Source organism: Monodelphis domestica, chromosome 3 (genome assembly GCF_027887165.1).
Source record: "Monodelphis domestica isolate mMonDom1 chromosome 3, mMonDom1.pri, whole genome shotgun sequence".
NCBI classification, from domain to species: Eukaryota; Metazoa; Chordata; class Mammalia; order Didelphimorphia; family Didelphidae; genus Monodelphis; species Monodelphis domestica.
The window spans coordinates 62,394,399-62,417,679 of record NC_077229.1 but is presented as its reverse complement, the minus strand read 5'-3'; the positions used below and the strand labels follow the sequence as shown (position 1 = coordinate 62,417,679).

The 23,281-nt window shown below is 49.2% G+C and overlaps 2 protein-coding genes across 5 annotated transcripts; both read right to left on the bottom strand.

Annotated features, from left to right (window-relative positions):
* Nucleotides 1-1,593: 1,593 nt before the first annotated feature.
* On the bottom strand, nucleotides 1,594-8,215 carry TGFBR3L (transforming growth factor beta receptor 3 like). Its single transcript, XM_056820953.1, has 7 exons — nucleotides 8,117-8,215; nucleotides 4,550-4,661; nucleotides 3,906-4,039; nucleotides 3,147-3,446; nucleotides 2,790-2,931; nucleotides 2,437-2,583; nucleotides 1,594-2,249 (listed from the first exon to the last, which is right to left on the bottom strand). Exons 1-7 carry the CDS (start codon nucleotides 8,213-8,215, stop codon nucleotides 2,194-2,196), a joined length of 990 nt encoding a protein of 329 aa, XP_056676931.1. The 3' UTR covers nucleotides 1,594-2,193.
* Nucleotides 5,620-21,428, bottom strand: MAP2K7 (mitogen-activated protein kinase kinase 7). Of its 4 annotated transcripts, none has more exons than XM_016432295.2 (12): nucleotides 21,168-21,388; nucleotides 19,807-19,854; nucleotides 14,196-14,337; nucleotides 13,782-13,848; nucleotides 13,469-13,582; nucleotides 13,119-13,238; nucleotides 12,644-12,751; nucleotides 12,127-12,306; nucleotides 11,698-11,778; nucleotides 11,103-11,259; nucleotides 9,194-9,239; nucleotides 5,620-9,096 (listed from the first exon to the last, which is right to left on the bottom strand). In XM_016432295.2, exons 1-12 carry the CDS (start codon nucleotides 21,289-21,291, stop codon nucleotides 8,991-8,993), a joined length of 1,293 nt encoding a protein of 430 aa, XP_016287781.2. In that variant the 5' UTR covers nucleotides 21,292-21,388; the 3' UTR covers nucleotides 5,620-8,990. The 4 variants fall into 4 exon arrangements, with proteins under 4 accessions (XP_016287781.2, XP_001377259.3, XP_003340802.2 ...); XM_001377222.5 differs by having other exon boundaries at nucleotides 11,103-11,245; nucleotides 21,168-21,384; XM_003340754.4 differs by lacking the exon at nucleotides 19,807-19,854 and having other exon boundaries at nucleotides 11,103-11,245; nucleotides 21,168-21,428.
* Between the last annotated feature and the right edge of the window lie 1,853 nt (nucleotides 21,429-23,281).

Here is a 23,281-nt window from a genome sequence, read left to right as displayed (position 1 = left end):
TTAATGAATTCTTTAATTAACTGGAGAAGATTCAGCCTTTGCCTGTAGGCATCTAAAAGGCACTTCCAGGGTGGGCTGACAAGTACTTGGCACCTTGCCAAAGACCCAAAGAGTGCCTCTGATTAGGTCTCCATGAATAAAGCTGATTCCAAGATGGCAGGTCTCAAGTTAGAGAGACTAAATGGTTGATTGATGAACTGTGCCCTCTTCCACCATGATCTATAAAGCAAACTGAGCTGTCCCACTCTTCAGAACTCCCTCTTTTCTCATTTCCTTGTGCCTTATTTTTGAGTGCAAAAGATGAATAAATTCCTTCCCTTCTTTCCCTTTTATAGGAGTAAAAATGAACAAATATTCCTAGTATTTAAAAATATATAGGATTTTAAAATAATAAATCAAAAGAGAGGGAAAAGAAAAAAGGTTCTTTCAGTCAAGTGAGCAGAGCAAAGAGAGCCAGAGACTCACATTTGCAGTATTTTACCAAAGGCACAAGCTCCAAAAAAGAGCCAAGTAGTGAGGGTCTCAGCCAAATTTATCTCTCAACCATCCTTATGTAAAATAAGGACATAACTTAAAAGGATGCTGGGAATGTAGCTCAGGTGTTGCAAATTTTCCATCTATACACTCTCCAACTCTGTAGCAGCTAATGCTGCCTTGCAGGAGAAGAACCTGGAGGAGGTAGGTAGGTAGGTAGGTAGGTAGGTAGGTAGGTAGGTAGGTACACAGGGATGCTTAGCTGACAGGGGCATGTATGGACAATGTTCATGAACCCCAAACTCCTCTGCAAAAGAGGAGTGATTTTTAATTACTTAAGAAGCATATTCCTCTAGATCAGTGATTGCAAACCTTTTTGAGGGGCAGATGATGAGAAATGTCCTCAGGCACATGTGGAGAGTGGGAGGGGAGCAGCCCTGCCCTCATCCCTCTGACTTTCTAATAACTGTTCTCTGGTGAACTCTGTGCTGTGGTGATGGCTACATGCCCACAGAGAGAGCTCTGAGGGCCCCCTCTGGCACATGTGCCATAGGTTTGCCACCATGACTCTAGATTCGGGCCTTCAAGAGATTTTTTTTTCTACATCAACTTCAGAAATTGTCCTATGTCCACTTTTGGGGAAACCAAGTCATGAGCCAAATCTAAGTTTTAGTTTAAATATTTCTCTACAGATAGAAACAGGAAGACCTAGCTTTAAGTCCCACCTTTCACCCGCATCGGTTCTCCTCTAAAATGTAAGCTCCAGACTAGACACCTTTTCTTACAAACCCAAGGTTTTAGCAGAAGGAGGGAGGGGGGGACTTTGGATTACAGGTTACATATGTGTCTTCCTCCTTAATAGAGTGCAAATTCACTGAGGGGAGAAGACTGTTCTGTTCTTGTCTGTGCATCCTTAATATATCTAGTACACAGCAAATGCTCATTTCATTCTTGCTGAACTGAATTGAGAAGGGAAATGAGTTTGCACAAGGCCTCTGAGGTGGCATGTGGCAGAGCCAATCCTGGGAAGCACCCAGTGACTTTCTGGCTGGTATGACCCCTAACCTTTCTTACGTATACCCATGGCCTGTCACTGCACAAAGGAGCAGGGTCCACAGCTGCAGGAAATTCAGGTTTATTTTTCAAGTTTGGAGATCTCAGGTAGAGAGAGCCATGGAGGTAGTAGTGCTTCTACCAGGGAAGGAGAGGAACTTGGCTCCTGCCAGGCTTTGTAGGACCAGGACTTGGCAGCAGAGCTATCATAGAATGACAGGATTTAGAAGTGAATTAGGGGCCCAGTGGATAGACAGCCAGGCCTGGTGTACAGAGGACCTGGGTTCAAATTTGACCTCAAGACTCTTCCTGGCTGTGTGATCCTGGGCAAGTCACTTAACCCCAGTTGCCTAGCCCTTGTCACTCTTTATTCTTAGACTTGATACGAAGGACCGAAGGTAAGGCAATTTTGTAAATGGATTAGAGATCAGTAACGGAAGCCCTTCGTTTTACAGTGAATAAGGTTCTGAAAAAGGATCCCGCTAATACGTGGAAGGGCTGGAACGTGGACCCACAGCGCCTGACTCAAAGCTCCTTCCACCCCGTTCGTTACCAAAGGCTTCTCTCAGGACCACCTCCTCATCAAGCCACAGACTAAATGCACCAGAACCGGGGCTCCTTCCCCCCAAGTCGTGTCCCCCAGATACCTGCTCTCCCTGGGGCCTCCTAGGCTGGGGAGGGGCTTGGAGATCCGCTGGGGGCTGCCCTGGGTGGAGGCGGAGCTGCGAGAGAGAAGGAAGGCTTGATTTGGGGGAGGGGAATCTTCAGAGCAGAGCCCCCCCGGGTGAGGATAGGAAAGGCAGTCTCCCTTGGTAAGGACAAGCCAATGGCAGGAGTCCCAGCAAATACACCTGTTGGCCGTTCAGGGAGCCTCCGGAGGGGCAGCCCAGGAAGGAAGGGCCCTCGTACCTGTGTGGACATAGATCAGCCCCAAGCCGGCAGTGAGGGCAGCCCCCAAGACGAAGGCAGACACAGCGATGGCCACAACCGGGGCCGGGTCCAGCCCCCCGCAAGCCGGGGCTTGCGGCTCGGGATGAAGGATTCTGGGCAGCTGATCTTAGGAGAGGAGCAGGCAGGCTCTGAGCTAGATGCTGCAAGTCCCAGAGGCCGCCGCTGCTCTTTAGCCCAGGTGTGCAGTCCCTAGTATTCTTCCCCGGGGGACCCAGGCAGCTAAACTCTCCTCGGGATTCAGAAATGCAGCTTTTCCTCACCCCCTCACCCCCCCCCCCCGCAAGAAGGGGCGTGGGGCTAAAGAGTCTCACTGGGGGGAATTCGAGGGGGTCTGTGGAGGGGCCGCGGCACAGTGACAATGATGGGCTGGGACAGGGTGTGGATATGGGGGCTTTCCCCAACGACCTCTTCTCTGCTCCCGCTGCCCGTGCAGGCTTCGTCCTGGGAGAGACACTGAGACCCAGAGGGAGTGAGGGCAGTTGGGGTCCCCCTTCCATCTTCCTCTCCTTCCCACCTGTGCCCCTTGGCTCCACACCAACGCAAAGACCCAGACATCCTATGCTCTCCTGAAACCCCCATCAATCCCCAAACCTAATCCCTCCCCTCCCCTGCTCCCTTCGAGGACCAGGGTATTGCCCGCCCCCCGCCCCCACCCCCACTTCACAGACCCGAGGGGGCTGGTCGGCACTTCGAGGGCCTCTCCGTGGGGCGCCCCGTCGGCGGCAGAGTCCCAGTTGGCAATGTAGGAACTGCACAGAGGCGTTGAAGATAGGGCGCAGGCGGAAGCTGAGCCTGGTTTGGGGCAGGGACCCAGGGGGTGGGGGGTGGAAGGAGACAGAGGATTCAGCTGGGCAGCCTCCTCTTAGTAGCAGCAGGAGTGGAGAACCCTGGGTCGGGTCGGAGGAGGGTGACAGGGAGCATCGGTGCAAAAAAAGACCCCATCGGGAAGAGGGCTGAGCCAAGGAGGCCTGAAGAACAGGAAGCTGGGAGTCAGCTGGCAAGGTGGGCCCACTGCTGGGCTCCCAACTTCCATTCCTGGCCATCTTACCAACCCACAGTTCATAGACTTGTCTATGCTGGGGTCGTGGAAATCGAATCCACCCTCCTCGCTTTACATCTCATAGGATCGCAGTTAGAAATAGGTGATTCTCCCCACTCCTCCCCCACCATCCAGTCCAACTCCTCCAACTTACAGATGGGAAGACTGAGGTCCAGAGGGGTTGACACACGAGGCAGGGTTCGAACCCCTCTCCTCTGAACCTGCAGCACTCTCCTGGCTGCCGCTTTAGATGGCTTTGAACCATAACCCAGAGCAGTGAAATAAAGGGGAAATGGAATTCAAACCCAGAGCCTTGGATTCCTATCTAGCATTAAAACTAAAACCATCCCACGATCCTTGGATTCAAGTTCTCAGCCCTCCCCATCACCTCCACAAACACAGGGCTGTTGGCAGGCACCACGCATGGCCCTGGGAACCTCCGGAATGTGTCTGAGCTGGAGACAACCAAGTTGAAGGGTGGGCGCCGGGGTCCAGGGTCTGGCAGAGCAGGAGGCGGGCAAACTGGCCACAGAGAAAACCTACATGATGGCTGGCTCTGGGGAACCCACCAGGCGCCAGCTGCGTCCCACCTCTATAACCGCCTTCCCTCCAAATATTCCCAGCAAGGAAGTGGCCAAATCTTTCAGAGACCTCAGTTGTGCCCATTTCTTAATTCTGTGCCTTTGGAGCAAACCTCAGCCCTCTGGGTGGGAACAAGGACCCCCCACCCGGCAAGTGGGGGGGGGGGGTAGATTTAAGAGCATAGCAGTGGGTGAAGCCAAGCTTAGTCAGGTAGAAAAGACCCGAATGGAAACATAAGACTCGAATTTTGGCAGAGCTGTTGTCTTGAGCAAGTACTTCCCTCTCCCTGGACTCTAATTTGCCCTCTAAAAATGAGGCAGATCATCTCTGTTCATCCAAGAGGCCCCAGCAGGTGCCCAAGGTGTGGGGTCACTTGGGAGCCCCAGGGGTAGGAATGCCCTAATCCTGAGCAGATGCCACCTCCTCCCTCGACAAAACACCCCTACTCACGTTCATGCCGGATTCTACCTGCCCCAGGGCTGTCCTGGGAGCAACGGAGAGAGGATTCCGAGAGACCTGGGAGGGGAAGGGGAAGCTGTCCTCTTAGGAAAAATAGCCAATGCTAGCTTCCCTTCTGGGGCGATGGTAGGCTCCCCAGCCCTCCCTTTGTCATACTAAACCCTTCAGTAACTGGAGATAAGATAAGCCTTCCAGCATGAAGAATGGGTTTTCATTGGATGAGCCCCAGAAGCATCTCCAGGAGAGGGTGGTGTCAGATGGGAAGTCAAGAACCAACTGAATGAAGGATGAGAGGTCCCCTGGAGAGACAGGGCAAGCTAAGATGAGGGGGTGAGATCCCCATCCCATTGGCACCTACCCACTCTAGCTGGGAGAGGTGTGGGAGCCTGCAGGAGGAGGGGAAGGAAGAAAGCGGCCCATCCCACCATATTGCTTCCAAGGGAGCCTAGGAGTGTCCTTGGAGTCTGTGCTGGAGAAGGGAGAAGCTGGTCTCACAAGCTCCTGGGTCAGGATTAAGACCCACCCAGTACTAGTGCTGACGTGGAATGGGGGCAGTGAGGCCTGTTGGGATTGAGCCTACAGTACTCAGGGGAGCACTGGGAACACAGGCTCCCCCCCCCCCCCATGCAGAAGAGGCACCCATTGGTAGGGCTACAGATCCAGGCAGATGGGTGGGTGGTGCAGGGAGGGGAGTTATCTGGTCAGGGCCATCTCCTGGTCGGGACACCCGAGCTGAGCATGTTGACGCAGGGAAGGGCAGCTCAAGGCCCTAGTCCCTACCTTGGGAGAGATGGGCTCGAGGTCAGTCTCAGCCAACCTGCCTGCATCACCACAGTCCAACACTACATCTAGGCTCCCACTGAGGCCCCAGGCCCAGGCTCTAGGGTCAGCCCATATGGCAGACCACCCTGTCCCAAGTCCAGAGGCAAGGGGGAAATGGGCAGTCTTCTCTAACTTGCCTGTTTCTCTTCTTACCATGCCCAGAGAACAAGCTCTATTGCCTGTCCCCCCTCTCCCCACCCCAGCCTTTCTCCACTATGGACACAGCACAGGAAAAGGGATTTTTTTTTGGTGGTGGTTTTTTTATTATTGTTGTTGTTTGTTTTTAATTTTTTTTTATTTTCAAGCTTCTAAGAAGGGTTTACAAACAAGGGCATTTTGTTTTTGAAAAAGGGACAATGGGGCAATACTGCTGGCCCAGGTGCACCCCAGTAGGCACCCACCCCCAACCCCTATAAGGGAGAGGGCACACACATGCTTCCACCACTGCCTTCAGCCACGAGGTACAAAGCTGATTTGGGCCACAAGCTTGGGGGTGGGGAAAGCTAGGCCCCAGGTCCACTCAAGTCTCTTCCCACCCTGCTCCCACCTGTAGCCCTATGCTAGCTCTCCTGGCTTCCTCCTAGTGGGATCGGCCAGGGTCTCAGGACAGGTCCTGAGAAGGAAGAGGGTTTGGGGTGGCTCAGGCATCTAGCTAACCAGCCTAGGAATCAGCTCAGCTGGAGGGGAGGAAAGAGGGACAGGACTAACAACTAGGGCTCTGGGAAGGCTGGCTGGCTGGCTGGCTGGCTGGTGGGAGTGGGTGGCACATGTTCATTTAACACTGAAATGAGGGCTGGGCCCAGGGGAAAGGAAAGAGCACACATGCTCACAAAACAGAAAATAGTTAAATTAAAATAAAGTTGGACAGTTACAAGAGGTCCAAGCTGGCCCTGCCACTGAGCAGATAACCTTCCCCCTCAGTGAGGGCTTTGGAGGAATAGGTATTGGCTGCCCAGATAGGGAAGGAGAGCTGGGTTCAAGTTGAGAACTTGGGGCCCAGACAGAAAAGGGGAGGGAGAATGTCTGTTTACTGCTGGCACAAAGGGACCCCCAGCCTGCCTTCTGGAGGTGAGGGTGGGAAGGACACAACCCCCAAATCCCTTTCTGCTGGCAGTTTGGCCAGGCACAGGGAAAGATGGTGCCCATGTCCCTCTGGAGAGAGAAAAAAGGTAACTCCTCTAGTTTGAACATGCGGCCTTCTGCAAATATATCAATGATAACATAGACTACGGAGACTACAGGGAGATCGATGCTAAAGCCTATACTGAGCCAGTGAAGTCCATCAAGCTGTGCTGTCCTTCCCTTTGGCCTTGGTTCCTTTGTTTGGGGGAAAGGAGGGGGCCCTTCTGGGTCTGAGTGCGAATGTACGTGTGTAAGACAGACAGAGAGAGTGAGAGTGTGAGTGTGTGTGTGTGTGTGTGTGTGGTGTTTGCCATTTGATCTGCATGCATCATCAAGAAAAAAAAGAAATACCTCTTCCTCTTCCCTCCCTCCCTCCCTACCTCCCTCCCTCCCCACCTGCCCACCACCTGAAGGCTCCAGAGAGGCCAAGGCAGGGGGCAAGGGGTGGCCAAGAACCACCTCTATTCACGCATCAAATGTAAATAATAATAATAATAATAATAATAATAATAACAATAATTAAGAAACAATGCAATAAAACTGCATTTGCCTTTTCTCTGGGGACCTGCCAAGGCAAGAGCCAAGGTGGGCCAGGCAGCCATGGGGACTGATTCATCTCCTATCTTCTTTGTTCAAGGGGTCTGATAAACTCAGCCTAGATGCTATCCAGGGTCCTGCCCTGTCTCCTTTCCTGGGGAGGGGTGAGAAGACAGCCCCGCTTATGTTAGCCTTGGGGCAGACGGTGCCCCAAAGGTCAGTCTTGTGAGGAGGCAGAAAGACACAGGGCACTAAGCCTAGGTCTGCCTATGGGCCTGGAGAATGGAGGTTAAGCTCAAGGGATGAGTTGAAGGAAGCCCTGGGTGGCTGCTGGGACCAGGAATCTGTAGCCACTACCTTCCCTTGCCCTTCCATACTTCTTCACCCTCTGCTACTAGGCTTGCCCACCCTTCCTAAATGCCCTGATCCACTCTAAGATTTCTCTTCCACTTCCTACCTCTGTCCCCAATTCACATCCTCAGACCATCTCTTCCAACCAATCTTCCTCTGTATGAAGTCCCCAAGGGGAACCCTGTGGCTTTCTGGGCTCCTCTGCACCCTCAGCCCACTGTCCTAACCTGCACTGGCCTTCATTCCTCCTCTTGCCCTCTCTCCAAGCACCACCAGCCCACTTGCTAGCCCTGCTCACCATTTCTCTGTCCCTGCCACACTGATGCCCATTGCCTTCTGATGGGTGGATGCCAAACCCCTGCTCCTACCTAGACCCTAGGGGCTACAGCTTCTCCAAACCCTGGCCCCAGGAGAAAAGTCCAGTTTGGAACCCACAGAGCAGACATCTAAGATCTTCAACTCACCCCAGAGATGGAAGCTAGGTCCCTCCATGTTTGGGACAAAGCAACCCTTCGGGGCTGACTTAGGGCTAGATGACTGGGGAGGGGCTGGAATCTGTTAAGTTCCTCATGAGCAAGCATGAGAAGGAAGAAGCAAAGGAAGATGCCAGGCCTCTAGTAATGGACCCTCAGGCCACCACCCCTGGAAACAAAGACCCAAAGTCTCTGCCCCTATCTACTCTTTCTGCTGCCAAAGCACAGATTTAAATGAGTCCCCACCACCTGCCTGCTGCTGAACCACTGCCACAAGCAGCCAAACACGACTTTGGTTAAAGTTTCTGAAGGTACGGACACCCTCATGTAAGATTCGCCCCCCACCCCCCATATCCCCCAAATAAAATAAAATAAAACTCCATAAAGGACCCCCTGAGATCAACAAGAGAAAAACTGACCCACTGCAGGCCACCTGACCCCCCCACCCCACCCCCAGCTGGCCGGACGCGCTCCTCCCCTGCCCCTACCACATCCCCAGGGACAAAAACCATGGGAGTGACACCCACAGAGCAGCAAGCAACCCCTCCCAGGCCACCCTACCCCAGCCCTTGTGGCTTACAAATTGAATCCTCAAGCCAAAAGAGTGGACAGGAGAGAGGGCAAAGAGAGTAAAGATTCAGGCAGCTCTCTCCTGGGCTTCCAGGAGCCCACCCAAGCCCAGAGGTTACAACTGAATAAATAGAGTCTAATGGTGGACCTGTCTTCCATCTTCTGTTCACAGTGTCGGGGGGAGGTGGGGCATTCAGCTCTCCCCCAGGAAAAAAGCCGGAGGCCCGATTGGTGCCAGTTTGTCCTCAGCTGAAAGGCAGGGGGTGGGAGGAGGCGGGTCTGGAGGGCCCCCCACTTTGTCTTCAGCTCTCTGTGGCTGTCCATGTTTTCATACTCCCTCCCCAGCTCCATGTGACATCTGGCCCGCCAGCATGGGGGGAGGCAAGTGGAAGACTGGTACGTCTTGGGGCCAGGGTGGCAAAGCCCCTACTGCAGCTGGAGTTGGGGGAGGAGCAGGCTGACTGGCCATTTGTCTTGCCCCCTTCTCCCCCAGCCCCTGCTGACCCTCCCAGGCTGGTCACCTCTTGGCTACCTGAAGAAGGGAAGGTGATGTTGGCTCAAGATGCTGCTAGTCCGGGGGGACTCTGTCTTCGCCATGACATCCTTGAACCAGGATGCCACATCCACTTCCAACATTTCGTATCGTTTGATGAAGCTGTGTTCCTAGAAGGGACAGAAGACAGGGTCAGACCTAGGAACCATAACTCCAGAACTGTCTCCTCCCTTCCCAGCCCCAAGGAAACAGGTAACATGTACTCACAAGTAGCTTATTGTACTTTGGTCTCTTCCTGTGATCTTTAGTAAGGCTAGGAAATAAAAAGAGACGTATGAGCATGTGACATAGGAGCCCATTCCCCTTCTCAGAGTAGGGTAGGTGAGAGGGGATAAAACAGACATGGGAGGTGGGGGAAGAGTAGGAGTGACTTGTTCTTCAAGTCAGTCTAGCCTGTCCTATCCTTCTAAGAACTAAGGACCCCAAAAGGTTGCCATGTAACAGGTATACTCAAGCCCCTCCCCCCCACCCCCACCTCAAGAAATCTATGAAGTGACAGCTCATGCTTTCAGAGGAGAGGAATCCCAACTTTCTAGCCTCCAATATGAGTCATCAGAGCCTGGATGGAACATCTAAGAATGATTGAATGAGGGCTCCTGGAAGGAGTTCTTGCTCTTTATCCCAAGAATGGGAACCTTGCTAGGGTAAGAAGGAAACTCACCCTAAGATGAAAGGAAAATGGCATAACTGTCAAAACTTAGGGCCAAAAAAGCCAGAATTGGGCTTAGCAATGTGTTTTGGATCAGAGATGGCTGTCCCACCCTAAATTGGTCAAGCCTTTTTTCCTTCTCTCTCTACATCATGCCTCATACCGCTCCCACTGTCATGTCTAAAAGATACAGCTCTGCAAATGGCATCTCTAGCCCTGATCTTGTGTGTATATGTTCTTCTTAAAACATGCTGCTCAACACTAATCTGAACATTCAAGATAGTCTGCCCAGGGCACAGTCTGATAAGCCTTGAGCCTCTTATCTCTCTTAGAGTAGTATAGAGCATCACTATCTCTGGCGGTCTTGAAGTACCACAGAGCTAAATCACACTGAGTCTAGTCTACAAAACCCCCTAGATCTTTTTCACTTGAGCCAGGGTCTTGCTTTCCTCCTTCTGTTAAAAGGAGAATTGATTTTTGAAACACAACCTGGAACTTCACACTTATCCTCACTAGATTTCACATTATTTGTTTGAACCCACTACTATGGCCTAGCAAGAGCTTTCTAAACCCTAACTCTATCATTTAGCCTTCCTATCTTCATCTCATTTCCAAAATGTATCCAACATGCAAAAAAGCATCACCGCCTCTTATCCTTAGGGCATTTGCTTCCTGGAGACCTCCCTCTAAACCTACATCCCCCAACCATGACCACTCTTTGGGTAGGGTGATTCAAGCAGGTCCAAATCTACCTCTTATTTTCTTCTCCTCCCTTCATTTAAAAGCAGTACCCACAGGATCAAGTCCTAGTTCCTAAGCCTTGTGGTTAAGAACCTCTAAAATATAGCCCCATCATTTCCCAACTGTCCTCAACAAGCACTATCCACTCCAAGCCAAGCAGGCCTTTTCAACGTCCACTCCTCCACACTCATGGCAATACCCGCTAGTGCTCTTGCCAGTAATGTCATTTCCTCTTCTTCCTACCATCCCGTCCTGAATACTCCAAACCCACAATGATCTTTGCCTCCTCAAAAAAAGTTACACAGATTTTTATATTCTGAAACAAACACATTAGATAAAAACTTGTACAGGGTGTCCCAAAAGTTGATGTGACATTTTAAGTTTATTAAAACTTTAAAGCACCTCTTATTAATAAGCTTTAATAAACTTAAAATAGCACTGACTTTTGGGATATCCTGTATTTCAATGGGAGAATCAGTCCACTCTCCAACTTGACTGTCAACTCCTTGAGAGAGAAACTAGGTCTTCACCCTCTTTTGTATCCCCTCTAAGAGTTTAGAACAGGCTCTCTAGTTCCCCTTTACCATAAGCCTTACCCTGGTCTCTAAGCCCATACAGGCCACAGTTCTGCTAAATTAGTAAATTGAAGAGTAGGCATTTGAGGAGTTGAGGGAAAAAATGGGGAGAACTGAAGAACAGGGAGTACAAAAAAAGGAGAGGACTCACCAGTCTTTAACAAAGGACTGAAAGTCCACCGAGAAGCCCATATTACTGGGCAGAAGGGGTGGTTCTTCCTGCAGGACCTTGGTGAGGACCTCAAAATCAGTCTTGCAGTTCTTGTAGGGGAACTGCCCAGTTGCCAGCTCCACCTAGGTGAAAAGGGCTGAGAATGTGGTCACCTTCCCTGCTTCCTTTCCCTTTTCCTGCCCTCTCTCTAACCCCCTCTAGTCAGGTCTTTTTTGCTCTAAATTCCCTATCCTGCACACTTTAATAGAATTTCAAAGTTGGTAGTTATCTCAAAGATCATCCAAATCCAATCTGACCCTGAACAAGACTTCTCTCTACAATACACCTGACAAGTAGTCATCCAACATCTGCTTGAAGACCGGCAGTGCTGGAGAATCTAACTATCTCTCAAGGCAGCCCAATCCACTTTGGGAATTCTCTCCCAGTTTCAAATTCACCTGAAGGCTCTCAAAGTCCTGCTAACTTCATCACCTTCACACTTGTTTCATTTCTGTTTTGCAAGGTCTCCAGCCCTCGATAGGTACTACTTGGCCTCCCCTGTGCTGGGGATCTGGCCTTGCTCTGTTTGGCTCACCAGTGAGATTCCCAGGCTCCATACATCTGCTCGGATGTCATAATCAGGCTTGGTAGGATCTGGAGGGTCTATCCGCTCCGGCTGGTAAGAAGGAAGATATAAACAATTTCTCCCAACAGTTCTCACAGACATACTCATGAGGATAGGTTAAAACATACATCCCAGGACACACCTGGGAGGGTTACCTAGAGACCAGAGGACCAGCCCAGGGTCAGTAACATGGAGATGAAACAATCACTCTGGAATTTCACAACATCCCTCCCATTTTCCCTCAATGCCAACCCTGAAAAGAACAACCCAGTTCATGATGATTTTTAAGAAGTCTATGAAGGTGTAACCCAGAGTTAGGTGATGACCCCCTACACTGTTATGATGCCTGGGCCTGGTAAGGGTCTGTTTCCCGCCTCTTGCCCATTCTATAGAGCTTACCGCCATGTAAGCTGCACAGCCAGCACTTCTCGTCTTGGCTTTGGAGTCTACCAGACGGCCACTGATACCAAAGTCACAGAGCTTGATCTGGCCCCGATCATCAAGTAGGATGTTGGAGGGCTTCACATCTCTGTGGATCACACCATGCTTCTCCTTCAGGTAATAGAGCGCCTTAACAATCTGCAACCACACCCAAGACTCTCTCACTGCTAGGTGGTTGAACAGGCACCCCTACTGCCCTAGCTCCCAGCTATCTGTTCTGTTTAAAGGCCCCCCCCTTCCAGAACTCAGTATTCTTCTTACAGTACCTATCATGCTCATGGAGCCTAAGAAGAAAAGTTTTGGCCCTCTTCCCCAAGCCTAAGCAGGAGGCAGAACACTACAAGTCTCAACAGTGTAAGGTTCAAGGTCAACTCCTTCTCCTTCTAGCACCCATGGGTGAAGGGAAAGCTCTGAAGGCCAGTATCAAAAGGAAGAGGTCCCTAATGGTACCTACAATCCATCTCCACATACTTACAGCCACAGTCATCTTGCCTAAGATCCGCTCTGGGATGGGCCCTTGAATTCTCTTCTTTAGTTTTTCAGCACAGGTGCCCATAAGTTCCATGGCAATGAAGACGTCTGTCTGTGGAGGGAACAAGGGGGAAATAGCTAGGAGAGTGGAAAAGACCTCCCCACTTCCATCATCTTGTCTGTCCCTGGGATGGCATATTTACAGATATTGTGAAACCATGGGAATACAGAGTTTGGGGAAGGAAGGGAACAGAGGAAAGTAGACAATATTCTTTAGCATCTTTATAAATCTAAAGTCATTCCATTAAATTACAAACCAAGAATGAACTCTGTTTAAATCAATTTGCTTATAAAGGTATGTAAGGAATTAGGGAAAGGGAATGGCAAGGGAGTTGAGAATCGAAAATGTTTTATAGATTTCCTCTACCTCAGACCACAAAGCAGAGTGCTTTCTACCCAACCTTGCCTTGGTCACTCACATTTGTGATGAACGTCCCAAAGCATTGAACAATGTATGGACAGTCATGGCTCTTGAGCACCACATCCAGGTCCATGAGAATTCGTTTGTTCTCTTCCTTGTTTCCAGAGCGTCGCATTTGCTGCAGAAGATCAGAGGAGCTGCAAGGTCTGGGAAGGAAGGCGATGGGGGTGGGGAGTGCCTCACCTGGATTGGGACAATGTGACCTGCCTTCTTAAAGGGCCCTTTCTCAATCTAAGAAAGGCAAAGGAGAGGGTTCTCACCCTAGATCCACAGATAAAAGAGTGGGAGAACTTTGATCAACAGGTACAAGAAAGGAAGACAGGGTAGGAGATAGGGCTGGTGTCTCACCTTGACAGCAAGGATGTGGCCTGTCTTCTTGAATCGCATCTTCCAGACCTGGCCACATGTGCCACTGCCCATCTCACCCAGGTTCTCCAGGTCATTAATCTCTGCCTGGTACCTCTGGGGAAAGTCGGGGAACAAGGTAATTCCCATCACCAAATACTGTTCCCATCTTTGCCCCCCCCCCCCCCCCGTCCCCTGCCCAGGAATTTCTAGAAAGCTCTACCCCAAGGCTCAACTATTCATACACACATCCTTTTCAGATCCCTATTTCTGCTTCCGAGGCAACAGATAATGGATAACAGACAGCTATTCTCACCTGGCCTCCAATGGTCAGGTATCCTGTCTGTTTCATGATTTCCTGTAGTTTCTGGTCAATTTCTATGCTGGAGGGAAGAGAGATTAAGGAGTGGTGACCCTGAGGAATAGATGCTTAGCCTCTGGTAGCCCCCAAAACAATTTCACCCAATTGCAAACTTCATCGATTTTTCCTACCCTAATGGGGACACCTAGAATAATTCCTTATTTTTCCTATTCCAAAATTCCTCTCTGATTTCTTCCCCATCCCCCATTGCCCCACAGCTTCTTATCTTCCAACCCTGCCAAATCACAGAGTTTTCCCTAAAGCCAAAGATCAACAATATCCCCTTCCATCCTCTGATGCTTGCCCTTCTGTCTAAATTCCCACTCAGACTCCTAAACCACAGGCCATCTTCTTACCCTTTCTACTCACCTCTCCATGCTACGTGGCATGAACAGTGGTGGTGGGAGCCCCAACATATGCCGGGGACGAGCTGGTGGGGTGGGTTGCTGAGGGGAGCTGTCAGAGGATGGCGATCGGCTACCCCCATCATTGGCCAGAGGGAGCTGCAGAGCTGTGAGAAGAGGAGTGAGGAAAGGAACAGCCAGGGGTGTAAAGGGAGAAGAAGAAAGGTCAGCTTTTCAAGGACAGTCCACCTTCCAGGCCCCACAAGAGTGCACAGAGCTTCTCCATTCACTAAGGAATCCTAGGAGATGCTCAGAAAGCACCTCCAAGAGAGGGTCTTGCCATTACCCACTTCCCCAAAGTGGCAGAATAAACCCAGGGTATCAGCCATCTGGTTCTGGGCCAGATATCAGTGACCTGTCTGCAGGTCACCCCTTCTCCTATAATGAATGGATAGAGAGAACACTCAGTCATGCCCTGTTTTAAACCTATTTGACTCCCAGCTTTCACCAAGTAGCCCCATCATTCAGTCCTGAATGTCAGGAAAGATAATCCCAACTCCCTGCCCTCTCCTCAAGGAAAATCACCCCCAAGTTTTAAGGCAATAGTAGCTGAAGGTCATTCAAAGATTGAACAACCAGGGACACCCACCTCTCCTTTTCCCTCCCAATTCCCAGACAGGTCAAAGGTTAGCTTTCAGTTAGCTGCAAGTACTAGCTATTGCAGATCTTAAAGTTAAAGAATACCCAAGTATTGACTTGTATATCACTTTGGCCTCGGGAAGGGACTAGCTTCTCTTTCTCACATTCTTCAGATTATGGTGGAAGAAACTAAGAAGGGATAAGATACTCTAGAACTCCAACTAGAGGTTGTCTTTGCCACTCCAAAAGAAAAAGGTCTGTGTTAAGTTGGGCACATCTGCACCTAGATAGAGAAGGGGTCTGGGAAAGGGAGCAAAGAAGACTTGATTTCCTGACACCCTTGAGACCCCCAGGCTTCCCCAGGAACATTCTATCCTCCACTGGAAGTTTCAGCACCCCCGCCCAATTCCCAGAGCCTAAAAGAAAGCAGATGGTGGGTTAAGGAAAACCACAAAACTCTAAGCAGTAGAAGGGACCTGAGGGACTATAGCTGACCCCCTAATTTTACGGATGAAAAAAGTGAGGCCTAAAGTGGGCAAACCACTTGACCAAAATCATGCTGTTAAGTAGGACAGGGCTGGGCCTATTATCTGAGACTCCAGAAACTTCCAAGGACAGGGCTCTTTTCTCATCTCAATGCAAAGGAAACAAGCCTTTAAATGTGCTTCACAGTTCCCAGGGTCTGGCTTCTGATATGATAAGGGAGGTCCCAAGCCTTGGTGAGAAGACATGTGGAGCCCATTTGCAAAGCCAATCCAAGTTCATGCCCTCTCCTTGGAAGGGGAAAGCTGAGAACAAACTAAACATGAGTCCTAGGCACCCAGCTGTCCAACCTTCCACTGTCAGTTCCTTACTATGGTTAGGCATAGGGTAGGCTTCTAGTGGGCCTTTTCCTGATGCCCATCCAGCCCCATAGCAAAGGGAGAGATGGAAGCCAAAGGGCTGGGAGGGGCAGGTTCCCAGGAAATCAAAGGAAACTCAGGAGTCCAGCATCCTCTTCAGTGGACTCCCCCTGAGAAGCAAACTGAGGTGGAATAGGGAAGATCAGACCTCCTGACAGCCTATCAAATGATATCACATCAAGCAGCCTGCATGCAGGAGAGCTGGCCCCTTCATGCAACTAACAGCCCCCAGGAGGGGCAGGACATGCTGCAGGCAGGCAGGCAGGCAGCCACTCTGGGTGGAATGGAGGATGGGGATGAGGATGAAGAAAAAGGAGTAACACTCAAGAGTTAATGGAGAAAGACGAGTAAGAGGCCAGGAAAGAAAGATAGATTTTAAACATGTAAACATAGGAATTAGAATTGCCACGAGGAGAATGTTGGAAGGAGAAAGAAAGACACTGAGATTCAGTTGAGGAAAGCTGTCGAAGTCCTATTACTCTGCTAATTAGGGTCATAAGGGGAGAGAATGGGAGCAAGAGGGGTCATGAAGGAAGTCTCTCTCAGCATGTGCCACTAGTGGTAGTCGGCTGCTGAGGGCAGGGCAGGAGCTGCTAAACAGAGACAGAGGCGGCTTAAAATAAGTGGAAAAGATGAGATGGACTGATTGGAGAAAACAGAATAGTGAAAAGGGGGAAAAAGAACCCTTCCAAGACTATTCTATCCTGGCTTAGTGGGAAACTTTCCTTAGAAAATTTTCTGACCTTGTCCAAAATCTTCAGCATTAACAGGTAGGGAGTGTGAAGGCAAATACCACTGGTTCTTCTGATTGAGAGAAGGGGAGTCCATTCCACTTAGGTCCCTCAAGAAGTATATTTAAGTCTCATATGTCTTCCCCAAATAGGTGGGGCACAAAAATGACAAAATAATGATTCCCAAGTCAATCTTCCATTAAATAGGGTCTAAGATAGCTCCTCTCTCTTGGAAGACAGGTCTGTCTCTAGGGAGAACAATTCCCCTGAGGAAACATATGGGTAGTTCTCTAGAATCAATGTCTTTTAGTTATTTCAACAGGAGAAGTCAGTTCAATTAGTCTGAAAGACTGGAATAGTTGTTCTACCCTCCACCCTACAGGTTTCTCGGGTATAAAGGTTTCTCTTGCTTAATCCTGAATGAATTAAATTAAGAGGAAAAGGTTTTGTCCACTGAGGCTGCTCAGGAGGTTTGGGCATCCCAGAGGCCTGTCAAAGAACAGTTCTATAATACATGTTTATTGAGCTGGTGGCAATAAAGAAAAAGCCTCAGTTACAAACTAAGGAAAATCTTGTGGAAAGGTGATCTGAGATTGTTTTAAATGCCGCTCCTCTTCCCACCTCAATTATTTCTATGTGGTCACCACTTACTCATATATTCTTTGTGCTGCTATTTTATTGTAAAAGCTTTCCTCCATGCCACCTTAACTACTCTTGTTCTTGAGATGACTGCCCATATACCTCAACCTCCTGGAGACTGCCCCACTTCTTGTCTGTACCACTTGTACTAGGGCCAGCCTAGTCCATTAGCCTCTTACCATCTTGCTACTGGAATTCCTGTCTGGCCATTAAGGCCACCTTAAGCACTTCACTATGAAATGAGAATCAATGGCTCAGAGCCTTGGGAACAGGGGACTACAATAGGGGAAACAAAAAGGTCAGAGTATTATCCATAACTGGGAGGGACTTGAGAGACTCTTTACACCAACAAAGAAAGACTATTCCCAAGGCTGTATTTTCTTGTCATTGAAACTTCCAAAAGTGGGTGACATTAGAGCTGAGGAGGCCTTAGATTGTCTAGTTCAATTCCCTCCCTTATTCAGAAAGGAACCATACCAGTTCAGACTCTGACTCCCTGGTTCAATTCTGCCTGTCCACATTGTCAAAGGACAGACAGAGGAGAAGCTTGAAAGGCTGGAGAATGTGAAACAAAATTCCCAGCAACTTCTTCTAGATAGCTTCCTGGTCTCCTCACTCTCACCTCCCCCATATCCAAACTACAGCTAAATCCTATCAATTCTACCTTGACAACAACTCTCACATCTGTCACCACCTCTCCTTTGACACTGCCATCATCCTGTCATAGGGCCTCATCATTTTGTGCCTGGACTATTGTAATAGTGCTGGTTGGTTTTCCTGCTCCAACTCTTTCCTCATTCTAAATTATCTTTAACTTAACTATCAAAGTGATCTTCCTAAAAGTGAAGGCCTGGCTATGTCACTCTCCTATTCCATAAACTCCAGTTGCTTCCTATTGTTCTCAGGATAAAATATAAGTCACTCAGTTTGGCATGTAAAGTCCTTCATAAGCAAATCCCTTCTTATTACATATTTACTTTTCTCCTTGCTGTTCATTGCTCAAGATACTCCATCTCCCTCTCTGTCTTTTAAAATGATATCTAGCATTTGTATAGCACTTTAAGGTTTGCCATGCATTTTACAAACATCCCATTTTGTTGCCACAATAACCCTAGAAGATAGGTGCTATTATTATTCCCATTTTGCAGATGAGGAAAGTGAGGTAGAAAGAGATTTGCCCAGGGCCACATAGGAAGGAAGTAAGTGTCTAAGGCTAAATTTGAACTCAAGTCTTCCTGACTGGATTCTGTGCTCTACCTGGGATTGTGCCACCTGAATGCCTTTTCTTTAAAAACAACAAAACAATCCTTCCCTTCTTAAAAAACAAAGTATTAGTTCTAAGGCAGAAGAATGGTTAAGAGCTAGGTAACTGAGGTTAAGTGACTTGCCCAGGGTCACACAACTAGGAAGTGTCTAAAGCCAAATCTGAACTCGGGGACCTCTTATCTCCAGGCCTGGCTCTCTATCCACTGAGCCACCTAGCTACCCTGACTACCTTTTCAATGTCTGTCCTCCATGCCTGGAATTCTTTTCTTCCTCACTTCTGCCTCCTGCCTTCCTTCACGGTTTAGCTAAAACCTCAGATTCTCCAAGAAGTCTTTCCTCTGAGATTTTCTACAATTTATCTTGTATGTATCATTTATACATATCTATATACAGACAAATCTTGCCTGCGTGTTGTTTCCCCTACCAGACTGGGAGCTCCTTGTGGGCAAAAATCTCTTCTGCTTTTCTTTGTATTCCTATGGCTTAGCATAGTCCCTGGTGCATAGGTGTTAACAAATGCTGACTTGACATGGAAGATGGGAACTGAGAGATAGGGAGGCCTCCATCACTCTCTACATCAGTTAGCTGACTCTGCTTCTAGGTCCTGTATGGATATTCGGCTTCATCTCAAGCAGCTGCATAGAAACTGGACTCTGTAAGCAGAAGACGGTGGGGTAGTTGGTCAACCAGGTCAACTGGAAGACAGGCAAAATATCACACTAGGCATTATGTTTGAGTCAATTTCAGGATGGAACAGGACTGGAATCATCAGGCCTCAGGAGAGTCCCACCACTAAGCAGTGGGATTACTCCTCCAATTCAGATAGTGACTCAGGGGCAAGAAGCAAGGGAAAATTGAGGAGGAAGATCCTATTCTTGGTAAGTGCTGACTCGGGGGGAAAAAACCTAAGTGGCTGAGGGCTACATAATGGACAAGAATGGAATAGCAAGATTCTAATTCTCTGGGTCTCCTGGATTTAACCTGGAGCACTGTTTGGGCTATGGCCCTAAAAGTACTAAATAACAGTGGGAGCTGAGGTACAAAACTAATCAGGAAAGGGCTTTAAGATAAATAATCAGAACTCTCTCTGTGTCTGTCTCTGTCTCTCTCATAAAGTCAATCAGCAAGAAGCACATAACATACCACGGTCAAAGACTAAGACATACATACTTTTTTGGATATAAAAAAGAGCTATCCACGCCTGCACTCAATCTTGGAGAGGCCAAAAAGTCAAAGGCTGACAGAGACTATACATCAATCTACAAAGAAAGACATGGTGAGCAGAACAAAGAGGCAAAGAGAGCCAGGAACAGGTGGACAAACACACTGGCTCAGGTAGAGAAAGAGAAAGATAGTCAGACAGGGATAACTGAACACATAGCGGTTCTATGCGGGCTGAAGGCAGCAAGTTAAGTCAATGATGCAGAAATCCAAGCGGTGATGATAAAAAGGCTGGTACCTGCTCGTTGGGACGGGGCAGGAGCAGGGCTTAGAGTGATCACAATAACTGGATGGGGAAAAGGAAGAAAAAAAACAACACCACAATAAATAACAGAAACTACCAATTCATCCAAAGGAAAGAAATCAAATCATAACAAAGAAGAAAGGGGAAGGGGAGGCATCAAATCAATTTGAGGGGAAGAAATGAGGAGAAAACCAGCAGAGATGGGAGAATGGAATGGAACCAACAATGAATGCAGACACCTGAAGGGGAACCCCCTACCCCAATAATTTTCTTTCTCTGATTAAAGGGGACCAGTCCCACCCCTCACCAATCCAATCCAGTGTCAACTGCACTTCCTGGGAACTCATAGCTGACCCCCTATATGTCCAGCATTAGCTGGGCACAGGCAAATATCTAAATAGTGGTCTAGAGCAAATGGTATTATTCAACCATCTGGAAGACTGTCCCAATGGTTTCCTGCCTTCTACTCCCCCCCCCCCCCAATAGTGGCCTTAACAGGTGAGGGACTTGGGCACTCTCAGTTAGAAAGGAAAGGAGAAGACTGGAATCCCAGAATCAATTGGGGGAGGGGGGCAGGTAGAGGGTTGTGGGAGCTCAGGTAGCAACTGGGTAAGAAGGCCCAGGTTCCCAAACCCAAGATTTTCTCTCCTTGTTGGAAAATAAGGACCTCTTTCCTGTCTCTACAAAATGCTGGGGGAGGGATGGTCTCCTTCCTTAGGCCATCACTGGAAAAACTGTTGAAATTCCTGCAGAAAGGTAATCCTTTGCTCCCCTCCTCCAAAAACTGAGTCAATTCCTTCTTGGCTCTGGGGGAATCCTAACATCAGATGAGGAAGGAGAATGTGCTATTTATTTATAAATGCTTGGGAGTGGAATGGGAAGTGATGGGGAACCAAAAGTCCCCCCCCCCCAAGTCTGGGGAGAGGGAGAAGAGGAGGGAGGGGAGAAAGAAGACTCCTTTCCCCAAGAGTTTAGGAGAGGAGGTGGGTAGAATTCTTCCCTCCTCACTAACCCCAAGGGGATTTGGAGAGGAGGAAGGAAGAAGCGGGCGAAAGAGGGAGGAAGTGTGGGGAGGGGCTCGCGAGTTTCTCGAACCCCCCCCCACGTCAGGAAAGAGGGGACCGGAAGTCTTTCCCCTCCTCCAGGCTTGGAATACGGCCCTGGGTCAGGGTGACCCTCTCTACCCGTCAGGAGAGGGAGGGAGAGTATCAGAAGGGAGGGGAGCCTAGAGGGAAAAAGCGAAGGGGTTCCGGAAATCGAAGGCGGAGCTTACACTCCGGGGGAGGAGTCTCATGTCCTGACGCCCCGCCCACCTCCCCTCCCCCTCCCCCTCCCCCCCTTGCAGACTTCCTTACTCGGCCTGGGCCGCTGCGGACTGATCTCCAGGTTGAGGTCGATCCTCCGCCGGGCCTCGCGGTTTTCCTGCTTCAGCTTCGCCTCCAGGCGGGATAGCTTCTGTTCCAGGGAGGACGCCGCCATCTTTCCCACCACCGCCGCCGCCGCCGCCGCCGCCGCCACCGCGCACCTCCCGCCCGTCCGACCCTCAGACAAACACCGCACTGCGCTTGCGCTAAAATGACCCCACCAGGCCTCCGTCCCGCCCCATACTGCGCATGTCTGTATCTGTCACCGCCCGCCCTTCCCTTTCGGAGTTCACTGCGCCTGTGCTCTCCCCCTTCCTCCCGCCCCTATCCCCGCTACTTGTTCCCCGAAGGCCAACGATGCGCAAGCGTGGCAGGAAGGCTCGCGCCACCTAGGGATCGCCTCCGGCCACGGAGAGGAATACGTACTACGCCTGCGCGGGGACGCCCATGGCCTCCGGAGGAGAGCGGAGAATCTTATGGCTACGGGGACCGCTTTCAGGCCAAGAGAAGGAGGGATCCCTGGGCGCAAGCGCGAGCTGGCTCGGCTGGTGTTGGGGAAAGGACTCCGCGGCGCGTGCGCTCTGGGGGGGCGGGGCCAGCTTCTTACGGTCGCGGGGCGTTAACGTTTGATTCCTGATGTCGTTCTGGATTACTTGGGGTACTCTTAGGAGTTGAGTCTCAGAAAAGTGGGACCTGTGACCCAAAAATTTTGAGACTCTTGAAGGGGTTGAACCCGCTTCCTGGTTCCCATTTATCCTGCTTTGGCTGGCATACCCCCTAGGGCGATGTTTTTATTGTCTAATTAATACATTTAGGGCTTGATTACTCCTCACTAATTGAAACCCAGGTTAATTAATATACTCAGGGCTTGATTACTCCTCACTAATTGAGACCCAAGGTTAATGCCCAACCCTCAGTTGGACCATTAAGGGCCTGGGATTATAGCTGGATTCGTTGAGCTGGAAGGTACCTGGGAAAACATCATTTGTTGGAGGAAACTGAGGCACGGAGAGAGGGGAAGGAGATTTACTAGAGGCCTTCCTTTGCAACCAGGTGGTACCAGAGCTGGACCTTCCAGGGTTCCTCCTGATTACTTAGGACAAGTGCTTTTTCTAGAACAGAATGCTGGCCTTTCGGGGGCCCAGGCAACCACCTGGCAAATTTAGGCCAGTGGACAGTGACCAACTGCTAGCATGAAAGACCAATTCTATATTCTTTTGATGGCCAGTGAAGAATATTAGGACATTTACTAAGGAAATGTTTGAACTGGAAAGCTTGTGTGAGTACAAGGGTCAATAAGATGAGATCCCAGCTGTGGAGATAGATAACACATTGAAGACATTGGAGGAGGACTCGAAGCAGCATAAAAGAGACCCCTATTCTTATACAAGAATCTCTGGAGTAATGAGTAGACTGGCCTGAAGCTTCTCTTGCCTTGACCAAGAAGGAGGGTTGAGAGCCCTACTATTTTATGCTAGGACCCAATCTTTTATTTATCCCTCCCCTCTTTCCCTCATGAATCATGTCTTAGCGTTTAGAGGTAGGCTTTGGGCCTGATTTTTGGGTCAGTTGCTGTGTCCATCAAAATATGGATGCCTACTACCTAAGCTTTGTTTTGTGTGTATGTGTGTATGTTTTAAGATTGTTTTGTATTTGGAGAATTTTTTTTCCAAAAAGATTATTTAAATTGTCTTATTTAAATTAAAAGCAATTTTTTAAAAAACCTCTTAATATCAGTTCTAAGACATAAGGTCATATCAGTGAATTGAGACTAAGAGAATTCTCCTGATTACTCAGTCTAGATATTGTACCACCCTGTTTGAACAATGACAATTTGATTTCAATAAGAGCAACACTGCATTCATTTCCATTCTCTACATTTTGTAAGAATGAATACAGTCCCATAATTAGAATCTTCTCAAGAGCCACTGTAGGTTGCTTTAACTACTATTTATCCTATCCCTGGGCCTAAGATCTGTGTAATTTTTAGAGACATGTTGGTGACTAACGGACCTTTCTGACTGGGTCCAGCACAAATTTGTTGCATAACCTCAACTGGGCCTTCATTGCTGCTAGGCATTCCTTCTACACTTTCCTAATCAACT

Bases quoted from the DNA above. Each gene is read 5' to 3' on its own strand.
- MAP2K7 (XM_001377222.5), bottom strand. From the start codon at position 21,291: ATGGCGGCGTCCTCCCTGGAACAGAAGCTATCCCGCCTGGAGGCGAAG. The intron at 14,338-19,806 runs GTACCAGCCTTT...CTCTTCTCACAG, and splicing joins TGCCCCGTCCCAACGAGCAG to CTCTGCAGCTCCCTCTGGCC. The intron at 12,752-13,118 runs GTGAGTGACCAA...TTCCCTCCACAG, and splicing joins TTGGGACGTTCATCACAAAT to ACAGACGTCTTCATTGCCAT.
- TGFBR3L (XM_056820953.1), bottom strand. From the start codon at position 8,215: ATGGGGGGTGGGGGGCGAATCTTACATGAGGGTGTCCGTACCTTCAGA. The intron at 2,932-3,146 runs GTCTGTGAAGTG...TCTGGGTCTCAG, and splicing joins GTGCCGACCAGCCCCCTCGG to TGTCTCTCCCAGGACGAAGC. The intron at 2,250-2,436 runs GTACGAGGGCCC...TCTCTCTCGCAG, and splicing joins GCTGATCTATGTCCACACAG to CTCCGCCTCCACCCAGGGCA.